Here is a 27,173-nt window from a genome sequence, read left to right on the forward strand (position 1 = left end):
CATGGCGGTGTAGATTCAATAGCCACTGCGCAGGCTCCCTCCGCAGGACTTTATCGGACACTTCTTTCATGCCTGAATTTCAGCTTAACAAACCCCCTTTGAGAAAAGTTATTTTAGAGCAGGTGACAAACAGTGCAGGTTCCTTGTCAATACACCCCTGCAGCAAAGTATCAAAATGGTCCTACACAGACTTAACAAATAACTCATTACTTTTTTTAAACTGCTGAAACCGGACCGCAAAACAACGTCAACTGGCTTGTTCTCCAAAAAGATGGCGTTTGTTCGGTTCCGAAAAATCAAAAGTACCCTGATAAAAAGGTTACGAGGTTTTAAAATAGGCCTATCATTTATTTCCCAAAATAATCCACAGAAAATAATGTCCTAACGTGAGTTATTTTACTGAGCCACCAAACCTGCTGACAACACAATTGCTAAACAAAACAAGTCAGCACTGCAGCTTACTAAAGTCGGCTGAAATGTATTAGTGCCTTAAAATGAATGAGAAATACATTGTTATTTTTATTCATTTGAAAACACAAACGCAGCGGATAGAACGAATGGCTCGCTTCTCAATTGGTGGCCAGAGAAGGGTGGGCTCGAGCCATTTCAATAAATAAACCAGGGGGGGAAATGGCAAGCAAGCATGCATCACAGCTGTCACGTGCATGAGTGTAGACATAGGTTAACGCCAAATTAAGTGTAAAATCATCCGAGTCGTTTGTGTTTCCCTACATAATAAAGGACTTCCCGTCAAAGGTTCCAAGGTAGGTTTATGTGTAAACTCACACATATATTAAGAGAGAATTAAGGCAACATCAAGAGTAACGTGGTAGGCTATCGGGCGAGCAGGGCGGGGTCTAAACAGGACTAGGAAGTCGGAGCGAAGCCGGCATGAACCTACCCGTCTCTCCTATATTCCACGTGGGGATCTCGTGGCGTTATGCTGCAGCCATGTTCCTGCTGTAGACCTTTATCCTATAGCCTACTATCCCGATCCATTATTGCAAAAACATTTAAAGCTTATCTTTGGTACTGAGAGGTATACTCCCAAAAAAGCCCTTTTAAATACACCCCCAAGTTTCACATTAAGACAATACAAAATTATTTTCCTCAGGGCAAAATCTCCCATAAAACTATTAAAATAATATTCATAATACATCCAGGTAAGCTACAGGAAGTTTAAATGTTTTTTCACACATCAGACCACTTATTGTATTCACTGTACAATTGTATATTGGATCAGATAATTTATAATAATACAACAGTAATATCATTACTGTTTAATGATGACACATAAGGTTATTGCTCACATCATGTCACACTGCATACATAGTGAGACTTTTTTAAATATCTGCAGAAAATAAAAAGAAGCCTTAATAAGGGTGTGTTTTTGATTTTACTTCCTTAACAACAATACAGTGTGGAGTGACAGCTACCAGATTGTGATGTCACTAAGGTAAAATCAGCAGTGGCAGCACAGACAAAGGAAAGTGCACAGACTTTGTATAGCCTTTGTGAGCCTCTGTCGCAACTGTCAAACCTAATTTAAAATTACCGTGAACAGGCACAATATTTATTGTATCATCACCGTGTAAATACGGGATTGTTTTTGAGTTAAGAGTGACATAATGCATATTTTATTTATTTTTAATGTGAAGGGATTACATTTAAAGAACAGATTTAGATGTCATGGCAGAAGGTAACAAATAATGAGAAACTTTTCCAAAAGCAGTCAGGCTTAGCTTTGTGAATTAAAGGCACTCATATCTCATGTTATTTACACTAAAGTATTTTACGAGTTAATGTTTAAATTGTGATGATTAAGGCTAAATCATTTTACACACCCACACACGTTTTTATAAATAAAAATTGACAGTATTTAAGCAGACATTTGGCATAAACCTACATCACCTTAATCAAACCAAATCTGTCTAAATTGGTCACAACAAGACTCACATATATGTGACCCATACATAATCAATTTCAACAGAGCCAGTGCATCTCTTCAATGATGTTACAAAGCTTAAACTCAAGATTTATCCTGCACTTGACTTCACTCTTCTGCAAAATATATATAATACAATATATTATTTGACCGTCAACACAAGTCAACTCTGTGTGTATTTATATAGAGTTTATACAACTGTTATGTGAAGAATTGCAGTGAGGATAAAGAGTGAGTCTGCAGGTATCAAAGTGAAACAGGAACTTGCAATGTCTTTGTATTTATTTTGGGTTACACTGCATCACATAAGATGTGCTTGCCCTCCTCCAACTGCCAGGCAGAAAGAGAGCTTCTTTAGGAACAAAAAACATTTTATTTTTCAGCTTAGAAAATGGCAATCCTTTAATGCTTTTGCCAACAATTAAAGGTATTGCTGATTAAAACCCTTTTTTTTTTAGATATAAAATGTTGGGACTGAAAACGACTTTTAATAGCAAAACAATGCAAAAAGATAAGTTGCATAACATCTAATAAAAAATGTCAAGATCTAAACAAATATATTTAATTGGAACACAATGCTTTAATCTGTTTACCAATGACAGTTACAGAAAAAGGTCTGAGCAAGGTGAGGTTTCTAAAAATGTCAAAAGATGTGTGTCCCAATTTTAAATACAGAAGAAAATCTTCAAGTTACTTCTTCATAAAGTTCTTGCATAAAAACAGGTTATTCCCGATCCCGTACACATAGGGACTGATAGATGTGTAGGAAGTTGTGAGAAAGAACTCAGTCTCAGCCCAAAACGCATAGTCAGAGTGGCTGACGGTCAGCTGGAAGATCAGGTAGAGACTCCAGTCGACCTGGAACAACCCCATCGCTGCCAGCACAGCTATGGTGCTCCTCTTGAGCTTCTGGTCCTTGTTCTTCGTACTGAACTGGCTCGACCCAGTCTCGCTCGCCCCAGGTGTGACTGTCTTCCTCCGGCTCAGCAGCACCGCGATGATGAGGCAGCTGGTGACTGTGACAATGATCAGAGGCAGCAGGTAGCACACCACGATGAACGTGTACTTGTAAACACGGTTGAGTATGGGGCAATAGTTTCCAATACACTGAAAGAAGTTGGGAGCGCAGCTGCTGATATTACTTGTTGTGTTTCCCTGAAGGCCTTGAGGCTTGATTGCAAAAACTGGGAGACAAAGCAGCGTAGCGACCATCACAAAAAGCCCGCTCACCATCCAGGCCGACCTGGCATTGTCCAGGTAGATCGGGTTGACCCTCTTGTCGACGTCTCTCAGCTTCTGTCCACGAAAGATGCAGATGAGGACGGTGAAGAAGATGCTGGTGATTTCTCCGAACATTGTCAGGAACTGGAGCATGTCGCACAACCAATTGTCGATGGTGGAGGTCTTGAGGATGATAATATCGTGGATGTTCACGATGACAATTTCCTCCAAGTTGGCAGCGGACAGTCCCAAGAGGAAGAACTCGAAGGATTTGACCCGGGAAAGCTTAGTCTGAATGATGGCAAGGATGAGAAATACATTACCCACAAGTCCTATGCAAGAAATTAACACTCTTAAACCCAGGAGGTTGACAGAGAAATAAATCATTGTTGAAAGAAGCAAAATCTTTCAAAAATCTTTCAGTAGTTGTTCTTTCCCCTGAAGCAAGCAGAGGTGGGAGTTGTAAAGCAAATGTGTAGCATGTAACCCTTGTTATCAAGTTCTCAAAGGTGACAATAACCTAGATTGGTGATTGGCTGCGCTCATTATAGAGAAAGGAGGACCCTGGAAACATTGAATGCTGGGAGTCATTATAGCTTTACCTCAGAGCATTTCAAAGCTTCATCTTGAGACCAGCACATTGTCTGATTTAAAGCAGTGACAGGTTTTTCCACTGGCTGACATCACCCTCAATTCCTCCAAGAGCTCATTTACATCCACCGACACTTGTTTTTGTCATTTTGTGGTTTAATTAGCATGCTATATTTTATCTGACAGTACTGTGACATACTACAAACATCTTCTTGATGACATCTTGCTTAACATGTCCAATATTACCAATCAGGCAGTTAACTTGAGTACGTTGTATCTATTCATTATTAGAGGTGTGAGAAAAGAATGAGGGGGTAAGTCTTTGGAAAACCAATATAGTACATTTTGGAGGAATATCTCTATCACTTAATTAGGGTTAGGACTTCTGCTGTAAACAATTGAAATAACCGTCCGTTCATGTGATTGTGTGGTGGGCAAACAGAGTGAAAGGCATAATAGGACAAAGGCTTTTGGCCCCTGTTGTTCACACAGGATCAGTTCATGTTCCAGCTTGTTTCTTTTCCTCGTTGACTGCGCTGTCTAGTTAGCAGACGCTCTCTTCAATCAAGCCCTGCATCCTGATTCAGCTTAATTGTGGATCCCTGTGTGTGTGTGTGTGTGTGTGTGTGTGTGTGTGTGTGTGTGTGTGTGTGTGTGTGTGTGTGTGTGTGTGTGTGTGTGTGTGTGTGTGTGTGTGTGTGTGTGTGTGTGTGTGTGTGTGTGTGTGTGTGTGTGTGTGTGTGTGTGTGTGTGTGTGTGTGTGTGTGTGTGTGTGTGTGTGTGTGTGTGTGATTAAAGATAAACCCTACATTGGCAGTAAATTGGGAAACTAAGTGTGATGTAATGAGCCTGGGCAGATTGGTATTACTTTTCACCATAATTATCAATCAGAGACCTGATCAAATGTGATTTAGTGGTTAAATTGTTTCATTCTATTAGGTGAAACAAAGTTAAAGGGATAGTGGAAATTTAACCACAAATAGTTTCGTTTTAACTTATATACAAGCATAATTACGTACCAAAACAATCACACCTGATTAAAAAAATATAATAATTGCCTTACGCATGTTAGAAGCACTTTATTGCAGCTTCCCCGAACTTTTTTAGAAACGAAATGATGAGTCAGCCAAACCGGAAGTGAGGAAAACTCAGGAAGACGAAACAATAACAAACCACGGCGTCTATGCAGAATGAACGTGGAAGGGCAAATATACCAGACAAAGAAGAAGGATTGTACGAGGTATCCAGTGATGATAGCGAGTCAGAAACATCCTCTCGGCTTTCCTGCGAAAATGTAGTTTTAGGAACTGAATCTGAATCCGGTTCAGTAAGCGACGATGGTGAGAATATTGAGCCAGACGATGGACCATTACGTCCTTATTTGTTCGAGCCCGAGGAGATGGAGTTAGTTCACGGCATGGGCAATGGCGAGGATGACCAGGACCAGGCGCCAGATGATGCACCCCTACGCACAAATAATCTTGACTGGTAGGTCCCTAAGCATAGCTCACGCTAGGCGCTATATTATATATTGCAAAAGTTGGCATGCATGCACTGTAGGCCTATGGCTATGCGCGAGGATGACTGCATGTAGGGTACATTTCATAACATACCAGGGTCAGGTTCACATAAATTATCTTGTCACATTTATTATTGTATATGTAACAGCCTTATGGGCATTAATTACATGAATAAATGTAAATGAATTGTATACTAGCATGATATACAGCTAGAGCCAATCGGTCTTTTGACGTAGTATGGTCCTAATCCTAGGCTAGCCAGGCTGCCTGTCAAGTGTAGGCTGTACTCACAGTACTGTTAGTCTATCATGTCTATATGATGACTGTAGTGTACACATTCGACACTGTGTACCGGATTATCGGATGACGAGGCCTCCGGTCGCCTAATCGACAGGCAATAAATGGCGTTGTACACAATGGTACAGGCTAACGATGCATTAAATCAGCCAGAAAACATAATAAAATACTCGTGCCTCGTCCAATGTTTGTGCCCGTCTTCCTTTGTTTTCGTCATCACCCGAAGATTCCCGAAGTATTTCGTTTCATTGAGAGGGCGTGGTCGGGAGCAGTAAAATTGAAAATAAAATGAAACTAGGCGCATGAAATATAAAAAAATGGTTTATTATGCTTATTTTTAATTAAAATACATAAGTTAAACCCAAAATTCGCGGATTTCCACTATCCCTTTAATTGATTGCTTTAAAGCACTTTAAAAAAAAATGTCTTCTCTTTATTTTACTATAACTCCAATGCACAAATCACTGTTGTTAGTGATGTTGAATTTGGGTTTTTCCAATAATCATATTTTTTGTCTTTCTTATTTTGAACACACAAAATCCCAAACATAATACACTCATGTTAGAAGGAAATAACATAGAGTTTTGCTTTGGGAGGTTACCACAAAACATTTATTTAGTGGTAAGCACAAAAACAAGTTGATAGCCCCACTTAACGCTTGACTCATAGCCACAGCAACAGTGTTTCGAGCCAAATGCTAACCAGCATGCTAACTTGCTGGTAACATGCTAATGTTTAGCCATGGCCAGAGCCGTATAATAGAAGAGTTACGACATCTCCGTTCACTCCAATGGACCACTTTTTTACAGCAATGGCGGATCGTGGAGCCTCTCAATCGTTCCCCGGAAGTTAGCGCCAAGGCTAGCAGAGCTGTGGAGTTGCAGCATAATAGACCGTTCGTGACGGACTTTTAAAGGTAAGAAGAAGTTTAAAGATTTATATTGCGGATATTATCAGTACATCTGATTCAAATTAACATGTGTATTAAAGGATGGCAGTGGATTATCCCTAAATTAGTAGATTTAGGGAACGTTTACAGATAACAGATCAAGCTAGGATACCGATCAAGTTAGCAACACACGTTGAACAGCCTTTTAATTGTAAATTCCGTTCTCTTAATGTCATTTCGTCCAACGTTGTTGAATTAGAGAAGAGGGGCTTCTAAACGGGATTGTATGCGGGGGTGGAGGGAGTTAAATATTAGATACATATAATTTTGGTGCGTGTAAGAGTGAGTGTTTTTAGCAGAGCCATATTGTGTCCTTGTGATTATGTTGATTATTACCCGTCTGTATAATGTTGCAGCTCAGCTGATTTTGGATTGATGGCAACACAAGGTAAGTTTAATACTACTGTTTTATATAAGTAAGCATATTAAACATGTATTATATCACTGTATTATATAAGTAATCTTGTTAGTAACCTACTGTATGGCAGGTGGAGGGGCAGTGATGTTACAGGTGGAGGAGCAAAACTGCAAGACTGCAAACTCACAAGACAGAGAAATCAAAGTTTGTTCTCCAGAGAAGAGGTTGATTTCACTTAATTTTTTTCATATTTTCTAAAGATGTGGAAATGGCACAAAAAAAAACTTGAGAGCTGTAACCAAGACAACTGTAACAACATGAGTAGAGAGCCACCAAGGTTTTTCAAGTCCCTCTCTTACTCCATTTTGCCAACCCAAACTTCCAGGTACATGACGGGACACCTTGCTTGTTTTTGTTGTTTGTGCTCATCTGGCTGGGTGCTGGCAGGTGGAGGGCAGTGATCCCTTCCCTTCTTCCTTCAATCTTTGAGACTAATGTAAGTAGAAGACATGGCACTGTAAATGTTCGAACATTTAAAATATTATACCACTTAAAAATAAGAAATATTACTTTTGTTACTAAGAGTTCATACTTATTATACCTGTGTCACCTTTCACACTATCGCTGTGATCATGAGCTATGGGCTTTGTAGATACGGGGGCCCTTCTCTTTTTGACCACAGGGCGATGCACGGAGATGGTGGGTATAGCCTCTGCTCTCAGCCTAGTCTTGCCCTTTTTTGTCTTGACAAACGAGTGACTTGAGCTTACTTCACACACAGAACAACTCAGTTTTGTCTGCCCACATACATATTCCATAGTGGTTGAATACACGGTATTAGGAAACACTTTATACTTACTGGACATGTTATACTCATTACATACTGTATATAAAATATGATCAAGAATGTGAGACAACTTTATAGAAATTCATATCACATCTGTTACTGATGCCATTTGTCATACTTTGTTAAACTCACAAATAATAAAGTTCCATAACTTCAGTTGGGAACAGAGACCACACCTTATCTCCCCAAGGCAATTTCCCATCCAATAGGTGTGCTATATAGGTGTGTATAACCTTTCTCCTGTCTGTTACTCCCTCTTTCAGCAAAAGAACCAGAGGGGGATTCAATGGAGCCTGAATACCTGCACTGAGACCCTCACCCTGCACCCTGAGTCTCAACTATGTGTTTTTCAAGCCTTTCCCTGTTTTTTTGTATTAAACAAAACATTAAGCTTTCCCAATGGTGTGGTTTTCATTTTGTGAAAAAGTGCAAATGCAGTGTTTGTATATAAATCACATATTTTTTTGCTGTTGGTCGTGAAATTGCTCCTGCTTCCTCCGCTCTGTGTCAGTGTGGAAGCCGTACATTCGTACTCCTTTCTCTGAACGATTGGAGCATCCCCAGGCAGCACAGCAAACCATTGTGGCGACTAGGAGGCAGCACAGCAAACCAGGACAACACAGAGGAAAAGGCACAGACAAACTGCATGATATGCTATTCAATGTTTATTGAATTCCATGTATTTGCAATGGATGTTCCTAAAACAACACATTTAACATCATCATCATCATCATCATCATCATCATCATCATCATCATCATCATCATCATCATCATCATCCTGCTGCTGCTGCTGCTGCTAGTCCTTTGATAGTCACCTGTCGGTCTCCTGTCCTTTCTGAAAGCCATAAAGACGACATTAGTCAATTAGATAACTTGTGTCCTCAATTACCAGGAGATTACTGAAACTACCATGAATTTAAGAAAATTATAGAAATTAATCTAATCTGAATTGTAAAGCATTACTTTAGATCCCCTCCTGCTAAATATATCAATAAACATTAGAAAGTAATGCTCCTGACTACCATACAAGTTTAAGAAGATACTATTGGTTTTAAAGAATTCAAAGCTATAAATAAACAGCAACAGGCTCTTTAACCAAGGCACTGTTAGTAACATGTAAACTAGTTGTTCACACTAATCCTAATATTATCACTTAATATTAGCAAATTCTATTTTATTTTTTAAAACGTATTGATGTAAATACATACACATATCGATTTGTTGTATAAATATTGCAAATCAAAACCTTTATTCACTAATAATTACCAAAACCGTAGTTCTATCTCCTGTTATCAATGCATTCACATTGCCCGCCATGAACTTCCGGGGAACGATCCTCGTCTACATGAACCACGTGACGATAACCGTTTTTGGACTTCCGTTGTCGTAACTCTTCTATTATACGGCTCTGGTCATGGCCACCTGCAGGTCTGAGAAGTGTAGCCAATGCTGAAGTTCCTGCACACTTTTGAAAGGCCAGCTGGGGGCGCACAAAAAATGTCAAGTTTTAAAGAAGTCTATGAGAAAATTACCCTGTTTCTCACTTGATTTTTCTTTAACCCTTCTATTGTCTTCGTTTCCCCCTCCTTACTTTGGAGTTCGCGTTCAAATTTGACCGGTCCTGTTTTAACTGCTATTACATTAACACAAAAACCATTAATCATTACCAAATTTCATTTAACACCCTTTCAAACTGTAAATATTGTATCAGACTACTGGTAGGTATACATGAAAAACTGCAGTAAATATACAAAGAATAGACACTGAACATGTATTGTGTGTGCAAGGTGTGATCCACATAAGAGCGGGAAATGTTTCAAATTGTTCTGTGTGTTTGTGTGTGCCAGCCAGGTGTGATTCACATGGGGGGATTGGGCACATAAGGGACACACACACACACATCTAGAGTATGTGTGTGTGTGTGTGTGTGTGGGTGTTTGTGTGTGTGTTTTATCTGATCCGGATGGTTACTAATTCCTTTTCTTTATGGCGGTCATTTCTGATCAGAAACACCATGGGTGTTACAAAGTTGACTAAATCATCCAAAATTCAATGAAAGTGGTGATCAGCAATTGTATGTTCAAATGTCTACTGTGAAGGATATCATAAAGCCTTAATGCAATCGAATGTAAAACAAAAAACTTATGATTGATGAAAGTAGTAAATCGGTCAGATTTGACCCGAAAACAACAGGAGGGTTAAAGTTTATGATCTTAGCTGTACTATTTTCCAGTAGGCTACATCATGATGTTCCTTATTTCCCAAATGGTCCAATTTAGAAAAAAATAGAGGATAAAGCAGGGAATGCTTTATGGCTGTGGATAGCGTGTGTTTGACTTCTTGCTAGACACACGTGTTGTTAAATATTCTAAGTGAAGACATTTTGACTTAAATTATACATCTATATCTGTTTACTGTTGCATCTGAAATAGAACATATAGCCATCATCTATGTGTGCTTTCCTTACTAAGACAAGTTAAAATGCCTGTTAAAGAGGCCATAATTGCAAGAAATCGACTTTTTATCAACTTCTTGTTTTAATGATTCAAAGTGCTAACATGGACTTGGCCTTTAGGGACTCAAAACATACATTGCACATGATCTTCATGATTTGAAATCAAACCTGAGAAACTGGGACTACTAAACTTGGACTTGAGCCATGGCACGTCGCCAGCATACATTTTCATCTAAATGTTAATGTGCTGCGGCAATCAACATGAATCACTTGCCAATCACTGTTTTAAGCTGCTGAGTTATATTGCTTGGTGAAAGAATTACATTTAATTAACAGTTCACCAAATTAAAATGTGTTTGACACCTGCGCTGAACTGTTAGCTGTTGAACAATCACTTGTCCGTGGGATTAATTAAGTGCAATCACTTGTCCGTGGGATTAATAAACGTTTTAGTAAAATTCATGTGTTTGAGAAGTAGTGAACATAAGATAAATACAACTATTATATTGCACAACTGGTGTGACAGTTTTTTAACAGATGTTTTGCTTTAGTCAGACACACAGCCCCAATTCACTTAAATCCATCAAGCCTTTTCTTTGTTTTTGGATTCATCCTCCTCATGCCTGAGAAAACAAAGGTTTCCTATATAATTCAAGGTGACTTGGGAATTCAACCAAAGTATCTTTATTACAGAGCTTCTGTAAAAGCCAGGCGGATAATATTAAATAATGCAGGACCATCATTTTGTCAATCTATTTTTTATTTTTTTTAAAATAACATTTTAAATGCATATCTTAAAAGTCATATCACCTACACACAACCAATTGACATACAGTAAACGTGGGGGTTTTGGGGCTCTGAACTTAGTCTGAATACATCTCTGGTTTATGGTTTAAGTGTCATGGAAATTATATGAAGAAATACTAAATTGGGCACAGTTTTATTGGGAATATAATTAGAATTTGACCCATATTTGCAACTTTTGGCATGGAGCCCTTGCAAGTGCCACAGCTGAGGTTTTCCTGGCCTGAATCCCACTTTGGGATACACACTGGTTTGTTAACAGGTGTTTCCAGGCTGTCTGACAGTCATCCCCCTGTCCTGTTAATGCCACAGCAACATCCCTCCAAGAAAGTTACCACGGGTGGGACCAAGAGTTGCAGATACGCGTGGATACCCCTTTAAAAGACTCACCATGTTGCCATCACATGCTTCAGCACAGAAGTAGGATGATCTTGTTGTTGTTATATAAAACACATTTGTTTATTGTAGTCATATACGGGACTGGACTGGAGGTGATTTTTGCTACACTTTACATGGCAGGAGGGGGCCCAGCCCACACCGCGTGTCAGCGCTGCAGTCAGTCATGTTCTGCTGCTAGTTGTTGTTCAGTAGCAACACACAGACTGGTGTACAAACTGAGCGATGCGTGCACTGGTAATGCCAACTGACGGGATATAAGCGACGTGTGTGCGGGCGACGGACTCTCTACTATCTCCAGCAGCAACACTCACGCTTCCTCAGCCGTATTGGCAGTTGGAGTGGATGGGATATATGAAAACAAACATCCTGAGCAGACCCCGCTTGCCTCGGAAAGGAGTGTTACCTCTTCTTACGAGATCAGAGTTGTTGGCTCCGTCTCTTCTCTCGTCGATATTTTTGAAGTGGCGAACATTCGTGGCGGGTGTATTTCCTCTAGTTGAGCTTTATCGGTGAACCAGTCGGACGAGGCGGACTTGCCTTACCCAGCCATTCGGAAAACAAGGTGCCCTGACTGGCTCCTCGCACCATTGGAAAATTAGACGAGATAGTGCCCGCCACGCAGAGCTACGTTACGGTAAGTAGCGGCTGCTCTACGTTATCTTTCCTCGTTAATTCTCTTTTTTGAATTCAGGCAGAGCAGGGGTCGCATGGCCAGCTTTCCTCCTTTTGTGTATGTTTTTAAAGTCATGTCTGGAGGACGTTGCCGAGGCAGATAATGGCCATGGTGATGAAGGAGATTCCCAGGGAGTGGTACTCTCAGTCGGACTGGCCGTTCAATGTGTGTTTGTGTTATCATATCCCCTCCCTCCCCCAGTCACCTCCAACAACACCACCAGCAGCAGCAACCACCACAGTGTAATGTCAAAGCGATAATAGTGCTTTGTGTGCTCACTGGACGGGAACAAGGTCAATTATAGGGACACAGTAGCACACGAGCTCACTAATATTATAATTGGTTGGATTAATGCTCACCTGGACATCAACCCCCCTGTGTTGGTGTCCGCGCGCTCACGAGGGGTTACAAACTTTAGGGCACATGAGCCATGAGGCATTTCGTGGGGGTTGTATTTCACTCATATTGGGCCTTACACCGGCTACTTTAGTGGGAGTAAACAAATATACCACTTCAAACTGAGGGTTAACAGTCAGTGTTGTGCCGCTCTGCTCAGGTAAATGAGGAGGCATCATAAATGCCAAAGCAATTACCCCACATCACCGTTTGCCAATTAGGTCATAAAGGCAATGAGCTCACAACGGATGATGCTGTTATGACATCATGGATAAACCCCCCGAGGCGTGGGTTGACAGTGGATGATCTTCAGGACATGCACTGTTGACAGATGTGTGTGAAGGGAAAGTGGATAAGGAAGGGCTTCCTTGAATGAAGTTGTTACTGGAGAATATTGCAATTGTACATGGTCTGTAGGCTACATCAGTTTTGTGTAAATATTTTATCATTTTACACTAGATTAGATATCCAATCAGGATATACTGGAGTTTCTGTGTGGTGTCATTTTACTTTTTTGTCTAGATTTGAACTGGAATCTGTTTAAACCTCATGATTTTTTAATTCCCTATCCTACGCTTTGAATGTTACCCTTCATTTGAACTCGCTTTGTTGGTTATATAATAGCTATGCATCGCATGTTAATACTTGTAAATCGCACATTTAATATTGAGATAGTGAATCAGCCATATTTATTTATTTGATCAGTACTGGTATTGCGATCTGTAAGTTAAAGGTGGGGTAGGTAAGTTTGAGAAACCGGCTCAAGATACACTTTTTGTTATATTCCATCCCGATAGCAATGAATATCTTAAGTGCATTAAAAATCCATAAAAAAGGTTTTCATCTGTGGAAGCCGTAGTACCGTAAAATGCACAACCAATCATTTTAGCCGGCCCGGATTCAACATGTCGAATCGGTGGGCAGTCGGGCCAAAGGCTGTCGGCAAAAGAAATCACTCTGATTGGCTGTTCAGCTAGCGAATCAGTGAATGAGAAGCGAAACGGAAGTGAGGGACCCAAACAAACTATTAAGAAGGCAAATCTGAGATTTCATTTAGCTCCAGCTCTCGACACAGGTTCGGGAAAGCCCCATGAGCTTCTCGTTGTAGAGTGAAAATGGAATGCACACGCTATTTGTTGTTTGTTTATATCACGCAGTCTGTTCTTCTTCTCTCGGTTATCAGCAAGCCCCCAGTAAGTGCGCCGGACTCTGATGAGAATATTCGTTGTGGCCAAACGGCAGTACTACACTTCCTTTAGGTTGCTGGTCCCGGAAACACTTTTTCCCGTTGACTAACATTGGGAAAGAGTGGTCTGTAAATCGTTGGATAATTTTTTTTAAACTAAATAAACTACCCAGTATGAACGTTTGTATAGCACTTATTAAAAACATTCGGTCCTCAAGTTGTAAAATGTGCTAATAACGTTATTCTGAGAGTTATTTTTCTCGGCATTATGAACGTGCATCTAACCCACGGAACCGCGCTTCCCGGCACGTTCATGTTACGTGTCCTGACCAAGCGGCAAACTCTGGGGAACAGCCGGGAAGCCAATACGGAAGTGCCACACACTGCAGTTCATACATGGGCCGCTAGGGATTGGCTGCAGAAAGGAGCAATTTCCATAGACCCCCATATTAAAATGCCCAACTTTACAGCAGAAAAAAACATCTTTCTACCCATGAATGCAATAAATATTATTATAGATATAGTTAGATTCCACCTTCATGATTATGAATTTGTGAGTGAATTGTTTTCTAACACAACCCTTTTATTTATATTAGGTCTTAAAGTTTTTGCATAAATTAGGGCGTGGTCACGTTGATGGACACGTACATGCCTCACTGTCAGCTAACAGCAACTTGTCCACTCTGCTAGGCTACAACCATAGAGGCTACAACGTTAGTTAGTCATAGTACTGTACTTGACCCTTTAGCCGTGTTCGTTGTGCCTTTTAGGGAATATTGTTACAAATACCAGACAATTAAAATGTCGTGCTGTGCGCTTGAATGTACTAACAGAACTTCCAAGAAGTCTAAAATGATTATACATGTTAACCCGTTCGCAGGTGTTTGTGTGCTTGGTAGCTTAGCTTGTTACTTATTAGCTAGCTAAGGACGTAACCGTTTATGCATACATATACATTTTAGTTTATGATTCAGCCTTGGGTAAGACTTTTATAGTCTATGGCTATGACGCCCATAATGCTAAACGGGAGCAAATGTTAATAGGGGACCCAATTATCCCAGTGGTGGCCGCCGGAGCTAACGGAGCAGCAGGGGGCTAGCTCCAGCCGGCGTCCCGGAGCTAGCCCACTGCGGCTCCGTTAGGTCCGGGCAGTGGAGTCCGTCTTTTCTCAACGTGTGAATGACAAGCAGGGACGTGCACAGGTACGGGCTAATATTGCCCGGGCAATGGCCCGTTTGGCATTTTTGGCTGACCTGCCCCTCTGGAGAGAGCGAGAGTTTCTTTTTCTTTTTTCTGTTGTGGCCGAATCAACATGATAAGCCCACAATTAGTATTGTAGCGTCTCGCTGCGGGAAACATACTTTGTCAGCGCTGTCATCTGCCGGTGCGTTAAGACCACCTCAGTGTCGGATTTTGGAAACTTGATTTTGAGTTGTCTCATCATGGCAGTTAGAGTATAGGCGACAACCCAGGGGACTTTACTTCCTCTTGATACCGTCGGTTATTTACAAAAAAACACCTAAATATAGCCTACTTGTTATTGAGCTTCTGTCTTTTCATCTGTAAACTCCCTCAACGGGGCCGCTCGCTCTCTTTTCTTGATCGCCCTCTCACGGGTGAACAGTTCAATGTCCCGCTTCATTGTAGGATTTCTGCCATGTCTCTACCACTTTAGTTTGACCATCTCTGTTATTAAGTTATGGAATACTAAATAAATAAGTAATTAGATACCTTACCATTACTGCGCTCATAAAGAATGATAAGAATAAGAATAATGTGTATTGAACTGGTTTAATTAATTAGTGAGTTTATTTAAGGTTATTAGTTAGAAGCCCTATTTTATCAGATATGTCCTGCACAGCAGTTACAATGGTCAAACTACATTAGAACAGAATTGTCCCCATTTTATCTTTAATAGTTACTAACATTAGATATTTTAATGAGATATGGACCGCAAAACTTTTTTTAAATCAAGTCACCGAATGCAAGTAGTCGCCTTAGCTTATTTTGTTATGAGATGTGAATTACTGTTCAATTTAGTTGATGTAATAATCGTTTGGTTTCTTTTGCATTAAAAACAAGTTACAATTTTCAAAAGGTCTTATGTTTTTTTCCGGGGGGAGGCCCTTTTTCCAGTTTAGAGCAATAGCCCCTCCAAATGTCTGTGCACGTCCCTGATGACAAGCATTAAGAATAACAAAATATAGCTAATTCTCTTGCAGATTGTCTCATTTGATTATGAATGTAACGTTTATATAGGGGAACGACACTGTTAGCAGTAACTTGGTATGCATGTATTTCATGTTAGCTTAGCTTCTTAGCCTGAGCTAGCTCTGTTTTCTTTCAGTTCGGAGGCAGCAGGTCCCGCCTCTTTGCCCTTATTTGGAGCAGGCAGGATTAGACTCTGACGTCACAGTCGAGCCGTTAGTGGCCGACTCCGCCTACTAAGGGCTTCACGGCAACTCTGCAGAATCCTATGGGTGACCTCACGGACACTACGTCCATTTATATATACAGTCTATGGTCCTGACTAACAGTTTGGAGGATTTAGCAGCCTGGTATATTACACAGTTTTAGCAGCATATATATACATATGGTTGGTATTTAACAAAAAGGGGTGTTATAGTCTGTGTTGTAGTGTGTGATATTGGTATTTATGGCAACATTTTACACCTTTCCTTCAAGTATTATATACGTGTTTGTTACTTGTGGGGTACTTAACATGAATAGTCACAGTTACTATTCTTTCACACACAGTGACGTCACGAGCTACCCACAATGCAACGCGCGCCATATATATGGCGCGTATTTATATATAAATACGCCATTTTCCTGGAGGTGCTAATATCCTGGAGGTGCTAATATAAACAGCTAGCTAACGTAGCCAGGCAGAGCGCACTAGGTTTTTTTTCTGAATTAACGACCGAAGAAATTGCTGCATGTCTTCGGATTACATCTCTGGAGGGGTGTGCTCTAGGTCGTTACCAGCATAAACTAGAGCTGTGTGGGTTGTCCGATTGCCCTTACAGACTGCCTGCAGATGTATGGAAAAAACGACTCTCGAAAGTGGCCTTCGGTCGATTTTGGCAGCATCTACGTCTATCTTCTGGAAACACCAGGTGAATACCCCACTTGTCACAATAATATTATCATGCCAATGCATATATGTGGTATTTTAGAGTTGACTATATTGATTAAGGCAATAGACTATGATATTCTGCTTGCACCTCGCGTGAAATGGCGGATACCGGAAGTACAGTGTCGCCCTCGGTCCAAAACCCGTATGTGTGTGTGAAAGAATCCGTTTATATGAAGGTAGATATGGTGCAAAATGCGAGAGCGTAAAAAAACCTGATGTGAGCACTTGCAGAAAAAAAATCTGAGCTTGTGTGCATACATTTACACTTGTATAAAATATCCACGTAACTGTGAACCAAATGTACACTTGTATAAAATATCCACGTAACTGTGAACCAAATTTGAAGTCACAGAAGAAAAAAAAAAGTTTTGTAGCTTGTAGAAAAAAATGAACTTAGTGATGAAATGTTCACTTGCTGAAAAATACATATTTTTTAAATATGTTTTCCATTACAACTGCAACTTGGTTATTACAATCTCTCAAATCAGTCATTACAACTTGACGAATCTGCTCTGTGGCAGTATATATCGACGAATCTGCGGTCTTGACTTTTGCTCCACTTCTTGCGATAAATGTGTCGCGAAAGTAATTTTCACCTGTAGAGGTGGGGGAGGGGGGGGGGGTTGGAGCGAAGGGGCGGAGCTATCAGAACAACGAGGCTTGGGTCAGTCACACAGTCACAGCCACAGTCAGTAGTGATGGGAATTCCGGCTCTTCTTGGTGAGCCGGATCATTTGGCTCGGCTCACCAAGAAGAGCCGGCTCTTTCGGCTCCCAAACGGCTCTTCAGTTTACCACATATTATACCTTTTAATTAAATCAAATGTAGCCCTGTTTTGACTAATGATTTATATGTGTATACCATAGACTGTATATATAAATGGACGTAGTGTCCGTGACGTCACCCATAGGATTCTGCAGAGTTGCAGAGAAGCCCTTAGTAGGCGGAGTCGGCCACTAACGGCTCAACTGTGACGTCATAGTCTAATCCCGCCTGCTCCAAATAAGGGCAAAGAGGCGGAGCCGAGGTGGGACTTGCTGCCTCCGAACTGGAAGTAAACAGAGCTAGCTCAGGCTAAGAAGCTAAGCTAACATGAAATACATGCATACCAAGTTACTGCTAACAGTGTAGTTCCCCTATATAAACGTTACATTCATAATCAAATGAGACAATCTGCAAGAGAATTAACTATATTTTGTTATTCTTAATGCTTGTCATTCACACGTTGAAAAAAGACGGACTCCACCGCCCGGACCTAATGGAGCCGCAGGGGGCTAGCTCCGGGACGCCGGCTGGAGCTAGCCCCCTGCGGCTCCGTTAGCTCCGGCGGCCACCACTGGGATAATTGGGTCCCCTATTAACATTTTCTCCCATTTAGCATTATGGGCGTCATAGCCATAGACTATAAAAGTCTTACCCAAGGCTGAATCATAAACTATAATGTATATGTATGTATAAAGGGTTACGTCCTTAGCTGGCTAATAAGTAGCAAGCTAAGCTACCAAGCACACAAACACCTGCGAATGGGGTTAACATGTATAATATTATAATTTTAGACTTCTTGGAAGTTCTGTTAGTACATTCAAGCGCACAGCACAACATTTTAATTGTCTGGTATTTGTAACAATATTCCCTAAAAGGCACAATCACCACGAACACGGCTAAAGGGTCAAGTACAGTAACTACAACTAACTAACGTTGTAGCCTCTATGGTTGTAGCCTAGCAGAGTGGACAACAAGTTGCTGTTAGCTGACAGTGAGGCATGTACATGTCTATCAAAGTGACCACGCCCTAATTTATGCAAAAGATTTAAGGCTTAATATTAATTAAAAAGATGAGTTGAGAAAAAATTCACCCCCCACACAGTAGTCATGAAGGGGGAATCTAACTATACAGAGAATATGGTTTTTGGAACCACGATGTAAACATGTTTATTTCTGCTGTAAAGTTGGGCATTTTAACATGGGGGTCTATGGAAATTGCTCCCTTCTGCAGCCTGCTCCTACTGGCCACTAGATGAACTGCAGTTTGTGGCACTTCCGTTTTGGCGTCCCGGCTCTTCCCCAGAGTTTGCCGCTTGGTGTACACATATATCACTTACATTATTCAATACATCCTTTGTACTGAAGTATTCAAAAGTAAAAATTACATGTTTAATATAAATGATTTGCTGTGGCCAATTGTTTTCATTGCATTTACAGACCCGTGTAACTCTGATACCACCCAATGAATGCATTGACTTGCTTGTAGAACCACGCTATACAAAACAGATAGCAACACCTATAAAACTATTTAAAAAAAAAGGGGCTACTGTATCGACCTATATAAAGTATATAAATATAGGTTTTTTTTTCAAAATACCAAAAAGATCCTGCATTTTAGCCATGCCTCATTTCGCTCTTTCCAGCGCTGTTTTTGCAGGGGGCTGATTATGTGAGCTGCAGCTGACCACGCCCCCCTGCAGGAGAGGGGAGCGTGCTTTGAGATCAGCTGCTGGGCTGTCAGAAGAGGGGGAGAAAAAGAGATCTCCGTCCTCCGTGTTTTATTCTTATAGAAGTAAGAAGAGAAGTAATGGGGCAGAAACCCTCCTTTTTACGCAGCGGTCCAGACATAGACATCAAACGGCGACACATATTCAGTTGCCAGTTACTTTGGCATTAGGGCAGGGATATTTAGATACTTTCCAAGGTTTGACATAATGAATTGTGCTACTTTTAAAGCAAGCAACGATGTTTTCAAATCTGTAATCAAAAAGCTCCTCAAAAACACTATCGAAGCAGTTCCTGCCGTTGTTACATAGTTCAAACAGTAACAACGGACTACTTCTTCTTAGCGGATGCATGTCAATTTAAATCAATACATAAAACTATTTTTTAAATCAATAAAATCATTTTCTAAATCCATAAAAGCAATTCAATTAATATTGGGAGTCATGTCGTTACTTTGTTGAGAATGTGGCCATGGCCCATGTGTAATAAGCGGGATAATGTGCACATTGCATAATGTGCCTTCATGCCGATCTAGATCCCTCCGCAAAAACAAAACAAAAAACGGCTCGTTCGCGGGTGAGAGCCGGCTCCCGTCGTTCACTTAAAAGAGCCGGCTCTTTGAGCAACAGTCAGGTCGAACCGGATGACTGCGGGGGGGCTAACGGTTCGCTAACGGTACGGTTCGCTAACGGTTCGCTAACGGTTCGTGTCACTACCGCTGACATGGCGCGTCAATCAACGGTAAGTTTTGCCCATTACTTGTCCAGTATTACTTTGAATATTATTATTGTGATTGAGGATTAAATCCGTTTTGAAGACCACCGTTTTATATCGTGCAGTTTAGCGGCAAAATAACGTGTTAGCCAGCTAACGCTAGCTTTGTTGAGTTTATGCTAGCTAAACAAGTAGTGGTTGTAGTCTACAGCAGTAATTAATATATTATATCCTACTGCTTTGGCACTAACGGTTGATAACCGTTTATGAAAAATAAAACCAATTGAACTGTACTGAAATAATGACAAGTTTTATAATTGTCTTGGGCTCCTGCTGTTTTTAAAGCCTTTGTAAATTATCCATGCTATTTTCTATTTAGAACGAAGACTTCAGAATCTTAAAACCCCTTGTATGCAATTGTGCAAAATTGGAATTAAGCAAATATTAATATGATTGCATGACATTAGTTATTTATATTTTGATATCACTTAAAGGTGGGGTAGGTAAGTTTCAGAAACCGGCTCGAGATACACTTTTTGTTATATTCCATGGAATGCTCTTAACATCCCGATAGCAATGAATATCTTAAGTTCTTTGACAAACAATCCATAAAAAAATGTCATCTGTAGAAGCCGTAATACTGTAAAAAGTACAACCCGCCGGCCCGGCTAAACGGATTGGATGGCCTACCTGCCTGTCAGCCTTCCATCGGGGCACAAACTTATCTCGTGCCCTCATTGGTCATGTGCACGTTCGTGTGTGTTGGAGGAGGGGCTCTGTAAGGAAGTGGCAGATTTTCTCCGGTTGTGTATTTTCAAATTCTCTGTTCGATCTCGAGCCGGTTTCTCAAACTTACCTACCCCACCTTTAATTATACATTTAAGTCAAGCTAAGGTACATGTGATGGTAGCTAGTTAGTACTCTTACCTGTGATGCCTCCTCCAAACAGCATAATAACCAGACTGTATAATTAAAACTATAAGTACCAGTTCTAGATCCTTGACTTTAGACAAACAATTCAAAAGACAAAATGTATTTAAAGACCAATCTTTATTTGAATGTGACTCTTAACCTGAGATATTAGTTATACAGTAATAGTATTGACAATATAAAAAAACGGAGTAACTCAACAGTTCACTTTATATTTCTTATTGTCTAAAGCATTTATTATTTTCATTTTTCCCCTCTCATATTCAGTGTGGACGGATTGAGACAGCGTGGTTTCCAGAGGGCTGCAGAGACTTCAGGGAGAAACCTCCGTGTGATGGACGTCCTGTCTGTTGGTTTGGAGAGGACTGAGGGTCTTTCATCAGCGAGGAGGACCAGGCCTGATGGAGGAGCTGATACCATAGCTCAGGGGTGGGGAACCTTTTTCCTCTCAAGGGCCATTTAAATGTTTTTAACATCCTCCGAGGGCTGTACACATTATTGACCTCTGCTTAAAAATACTAAAATCACAGCCCATTCATTTGGCCTTTTTTTCATGCTGTGCAAAGAAAAAGCAACCTCTTAATCCAGATATCTTACCATGACTCGCGCATGCATTCACGTGCACGGTGTGGCATGACCACCACAACAGAAAGATATGGACACAAGATGTGTGCAAATGTATTTAGTTTCCTATCCATGTGGACATGATTTAAATGTGGGGGGGACCTAACCTCCTCTAGGGGGGTCCGGGGGCATGCTTTAAATGTTGAAGTTAAAAGCATCACTCTAGTGCACTGAGAGCAACATTAGGAGATCTATGGATACATCTCTCAACATATGAAACAGAACTGTAAACAGATTTTATTATTCTTTATGGATATTTTACAAATCACTCCCCTTTCAAACTGTATTCTTGTTTATTAATAACAACTTTTGTTTGTACTGTCATATAGTATTTTATACCCGTTTACTTTATTCTCTTATTTTTTGATAACTATAATGATCATGTAAAGATGTGCCTTTTACCTCACTGGTTGTAGAAAAAGCTTCTTATATTCGTTAGCATAGCTAGCTAACCAGATGCTAATAACAACAAAGTTAATGACTGTATGATCAGTATGACAGATGAACAGATTGCCACTGGGCTTTCAACTAAAGACACAGCCACGCAAAAACTGCAGCATGGGTACTGCCATTTCTGAAGTGCCGGAGTTACAGCCCTGTCAGACGAGACATATACCACGTGATGACATGTTAGGCTCGTGTTGTGTTCAACGACCCTGACCTTGGCCAGGAAAAACAGGCACTCGCTTGTTTAATTTTTTTGCCGTCTAATTTCTTTAATTTTTTTCTTTTTTGCGTGTGTTTATAAATTACCTCGAGGGCCGTGGGCCGGAGGTTCCCCACCCCTGCCATAGCTGATACCACCTGCACAGGCCTAGTCTGTCACGTTATTTGACTAAATGTGTTTACTTATACATTTAATAGGTTTACACCTTCTGTCCATATGTGCTTTTTATTTAAAACATGTTTGATTAACTTTTGGTTCACATTTCAATAAATTGTATTTGTATATGCACTCCTTTTGTCCATTATTCTTACTGAAAATGTTAGATTACACATTCACATCTGACTGAAGATTGGCCCCATTTATTTGTGACGTTGCAAACTCTGCGGTACAAGGTACAAGTGATGTGAAGCTCATAAAGCGAGGCAAATAGAAATAATCAGCTGATGGAGTGTAGATGTGGAAATAGATGCATCCCATCAGCTGACTGTGTTTTTCGCCACACTTTATAATCCTGACTATAACCACCCCTTCTCTGAGGTGCAGGCAGCGTCACAAACAAATTATGGTCCTGATAGACTACAACAATATTCGGTGTGCAGATCTTTGTTTTCACAATATAAGTAGTTTCTTAGTGTACTGGTCTTAACATCTCATAACATCAGCCTTTAATGTTCCTCTTGGATGTTCTTCTTGACCCTCAGAGAAAGAGGAGATGCTGAGTCGTGTCTTTCAGGCATGTCCTTTCCTAACAAAAATGACAGGAAACATAAAACATTATTGCAGAACAAGTGTTATTTATGAAAGAGGTGTGTTTAGGGGCTGTTCATATAATTATTTTTTTATTGTAATCAGATTATGAATGAACAGTATGAAATTCATCAACATTGAAATATATGTTATTATCAAAATAATATTTAACTGTTATCAAAACGTAGTGGAACTGTAGAAGCTTGCTCTGTTGTCTAACTGAAAGAATAACTTTTACCACGTTTTTTACAGACAATATTGAGAGATAAATAGTAGCAGTTCTCACTATGTGTTAAATATCTTTGCCTTCAATACATTAAATTAGAAAGCTGACAAAGTCATATTGCTTGTTAACATCTAAATGTAACCTTTTGCATGGAAAAACCCCTCAACTTAACTGATGTGTAGGTGATCTAGTATTTAGTATTGTTTAATGGAATGTATATCAGTGTATTAAAAAGTCAATACTTCATTTATTTAAACCAATATTTTTTCTTGATTCTTTGTACAGTATGAAAAAAAGAGTCTTTGTACCTGAGCTGAAGTTCACTGCTGTGAGGAGTCCAGTTCTGTCTCTCACTCTCTGGACCAGCCTGTCTGCATCACCTGGACACCTTAAACAAACAGATATATATGTAAAGTACCATGTGTACAAACAATATCACTGATTCTCTTCTGTTGAACATGTTGGATTGTGTATTGTCCGAGTCAGGGTCCTTTTTTATTTTACTGTAACTTTGGAAGTTGGGTTACCAATGCTTACTGTTTATTTGATACCCATTTGGTAATACAATTAATAAAAACAACAAGGTTTGAGTTCATTCTTCAGATGACTGTGACGTTAACGTGTAAGCTCAATAATGAACTCCAGCTCAACGAACCATATTGTAATATCTAAGTAATCATCTTAAAATATTACATTAATAATTGTAATATACACACATCTTATTGTGAGGTTGATTTCACATACACTACTTCGACGTTAGCTAAATAGCATGGATAATTTACAAAGGCTTTAAACACACAGCAGGAGCCCAAGACAATTATAAAACTTGTCATTATTTCAGTACAGTTCAATTGGTTTTATTTTCATAAACGGTTATCAACCGTTAGTGCCAAAGCAGTAGGCTATAATATATTAATTACTGCTGTAGACTACAATCACTACTTGTTTAGCTAGCATAAACTCAACAAAGCTAGCGTTAGCTGGCTAACTGATGTTATTTTGCCGCTAAACTGCACGATATAAAACGGTGGTCTTCAAAGCAGATTTAATCCTCAATCACAATAATAATATTCAAATTAATAGGCAAAATGTACCGTTGATTGACGCGCCATGTCAGCGGACTTGTAGTGACACAAACCGTTAGCCCCGCAGTCATCCGGTTCGACCTGACTGTGGCTGTGACTGTGTGACTGAACCAAGCCTCGTCGTTCTGATAGCTCCGCCCCTTCGCTCCAACCCACCTCCCTCCCCCCACATCTACAGGTGAAAATGACTTTTGCGACACATTTATCGCAAGAAGTGGAGCAAAAGTCAAGACCGCAGATTCGTCGATTTATACTGCCACAGAGCAGATTCGTCAAGTTGTAATGACTGATTTGAGAGGATGTAATAACCAATTTGCAGTTGTAATGGAAAACATATTTAAAAAATATGTATTTTTTTTCTACAAGCTTCAACACTTTTCTTCTTCTTCTGTGACTTCAAATTTGGTTCACAGTTACGTGGATATTTTTTACAAGTGTAAATTTGGTTCACAGTTACGTGGATATTTTATACAAGTGTACATTTGGTTCACAGTTACGTGGATATTTTATACAAGTGTAAATGTATGCACACAAGCTCAGATTTTTTTTCTGCAAGTGCTCACATCAGGTTTTACACGCTCTCGCATTTTGCACCATATCTACCTTCATACTTTTACTCTATCACGTTTCAAAGAGAAATAGACTATTGTTATTTTAACTCTACCACAGTGATCCATCATCAGCTTTACTTTTTAGATAAGATTTAACTCACAATTGATCATAACAGGCTTCAAAATACATACATTTGTATATATTACGAAGTGGTTTCATGTACAACCCACACAAGTATCATGCTAAATTAAGCTCTGTTGCTTGGATATCACTAGATCCTGTTATCAGCGTAATATAAAAGTACATAACGATTGATGTCAACTTAGCATAATTACTAGCTAGCCGTTAGCTGCTAACTGCCGCGGCCTTCTCGTTAATATCAAATCCATCAAAACAAATCCAGTAGCATGCTGTCATGAACGCGCGGTGCTGTACGTGTACGCAAATTGACGTGCTTAATGTGAACGAGCCTTTTGGGGGGCGTGGTTAAAGTTGCGCATGCTCTATGAGCGCACATACGGGTACTTCTCAGGCATGACGGGTAATCTGTGACGTTTCGCTCTCTCAAAAGTTGGCCCATTTTATCATCATGCGCCAATGAGCAACTCTCATAGGAATGAATGAGGCCACGGTCTTCCGGTTGTTGCCTCTTTTGAATGACGAATACACACTACCGCCACCTGCTGGTAAGGAGAGTTATTGCCACTCACGCATGCGCAGTTCGTACGTGCTTCTTGGCCGTCGGCTGAAGTCTTTGCGGTGTGTTCCAGTGCGACACATGGCCAAGACGCAGAGATGCGAGGCGACACAACAGTCGGGGGTCCGTCTGTTACCTCATTCACACCAACGCAACTCCGGTTCAAGCTCCGTGCTAGAGCATTTCAGGTTCAGAACCGGTTCTTCGGTTTAGCTCCGGATCTTTTCACACCGCCCAGAGTCCGACTGGTGCTGCGTCATTGCGTCATCATTTGCGTCATGACGTAACCCTTTGCGTGCCTGCTTCATAAAGCCAAACCGTGCGGAAACCCCTCACAGCTCACACCGACAACAACAACAATGGCCGATTGTGCTCCAGCTTCCTCTGTACCTCTTCGGAAGACCAGATTCCCAGTAGGTAGCTGGTCTCTTCAGTGGACCACTGCTGCTTGTTAAGTTTCTCCATCGTTGTGTACAAACTGGATAAAACGCGGGCTTTTTGTTGTTGTTCAGGAGTTGATCCAGCCCCTGCCCCCGCCTCGACGTAAGCGTGACGTATGCGGTGCTTTTGCTCTGGCCGGACAATTTTTTGGTGCTTGAAACAAACAGGATTCCGGAGCTAAGAGGCTGCTCCGCTGCGGTGTGAACAGGAAAACCCGGTGCTTTTCAAGCTCCAGCTCCGAACCGGCCCTGAAACACCGTTGGTGTGAATGAGGTATGAGTCAGTTCTTTGGTGTCAGCTTGGTGTGTCCGGGCCTTTAAGGCAGGTAACCTTTTTTCCTCCAAACTTAGGAGCAGAATATTTAAGATCAAGTGATAGAAAATGTTTGCTGCTTGTAAACCCATGAGGCTTGGACACACACAAATAAGGAAATCAATCAAAACATCTATATCTGGAGAAAATAGACAATGTGAGTGATTAGTAAACTAATATACTGTTATACTGACTGTATAATGCAGTGCTTTACTATTTCACATATATAATTAGGGATACTAGTTGTTACCGTTCTGACAGTCAGGCCACTTTAGATATTAATGTTTCCGTGAAACATTGCTGAATCAACTTCTTATTAAACTTGTTTTATAATGTTCAGCGAACTTAAATCACTTTGACTTTCAAAACGTATGAGACAACTTTGAATGTATTAATCAAACTCACTTTAGTTTCAGCGTATTCAGTCAAGTCACATTTTAAGGCAGGAAGGGGAACATACAATTTGAAATTAAGTACCTCAAAACTGTACTGAATAACATTATTTTAGTAAACATACTTAATTACTTTCCACTAGTGATGCTACAAGACTAAACTTAAAGGGCACTCATAGGGGCTGACCTCCACCAACACCATGGCCTACCTCGCAATGTTAATGAGAGTGAAAAATAATGTGAGTTTGCCCTGTGATTCGGATTCACTCCAAAATGTAATCCATGTCCCATATCCTTGCCTCAAGTTAAATTGAAGGCAGGCCATTAGTTTTTTCCGTAATCCTGCTGACAAACAAACTAAACAGAAATCATGACCTCCTTGGTGTAGGTCAGGGGTACTCAAAGTTTTTTGTTAAAGGTCCACTTGTGAATTTTATACAAGGTCACTGGTCCGGATCAATGCCAGTAAAGTCTTTTTTATTTTATAATGGGACACAGGGTTCGATCCGGATTG

General features: G+C 40.4%; 2 protein-coding genes across 2 annotated transcripts in view; one reads left to right on the forward strand and one right to left on the reverse strand.

Annotated features, from left to right (window-relative positions):
* Nucleotides 1–2,635: 2,635 nt before the first annotated feature.
* On the reverse strand, nt 2,636–3,553 carry ora6 (olfactory receptor class A related 6). Its single transcript, XM_034075613.1, has one exon. It carries the CDS (start codon nt 3,551–3,553, stop codon nt 2,636–2,638), a length of 918 nt encoding a protein of 305 aa, XP_033931504.1.
* A 7,892-nt stretch (nt 3,554–11,445) lies between these two features.
* The window catches only part of LOC117439706 (bromo adjacent homology domain-containing 1 protein), a 43,804-nt gene continuing 28,076 nt past the window's right edge, over nt 11,446–27,173 (forward strand). The window contains exon 1 of the mRNA XM_034075706.2: nt 11,446–12,022. The gene's annotated coding sequence lies outside the window, so the exon portion shown is untranslated. The remainder of the gene's footprint in view (nt 12,023–27,173) is intronic.

The sequence above is a fragment of the Pseudochaenichthys georgianus genome, chromosome 24 (genome assembly GCF_902827115.2).
Source record: "Pseudochaenichthys georgianus chromosome 24, fPseGeo1.2, whole genome shotgun sequence".
Classification (NCBI taxonomy): domain Eukaryota; kingdom Metazoa; phylum Chordata; class Actinopteri; order Perciformes; family Channichthyidae; genus Pseudochaenichthys; species Pseudochaenichthys georgianus.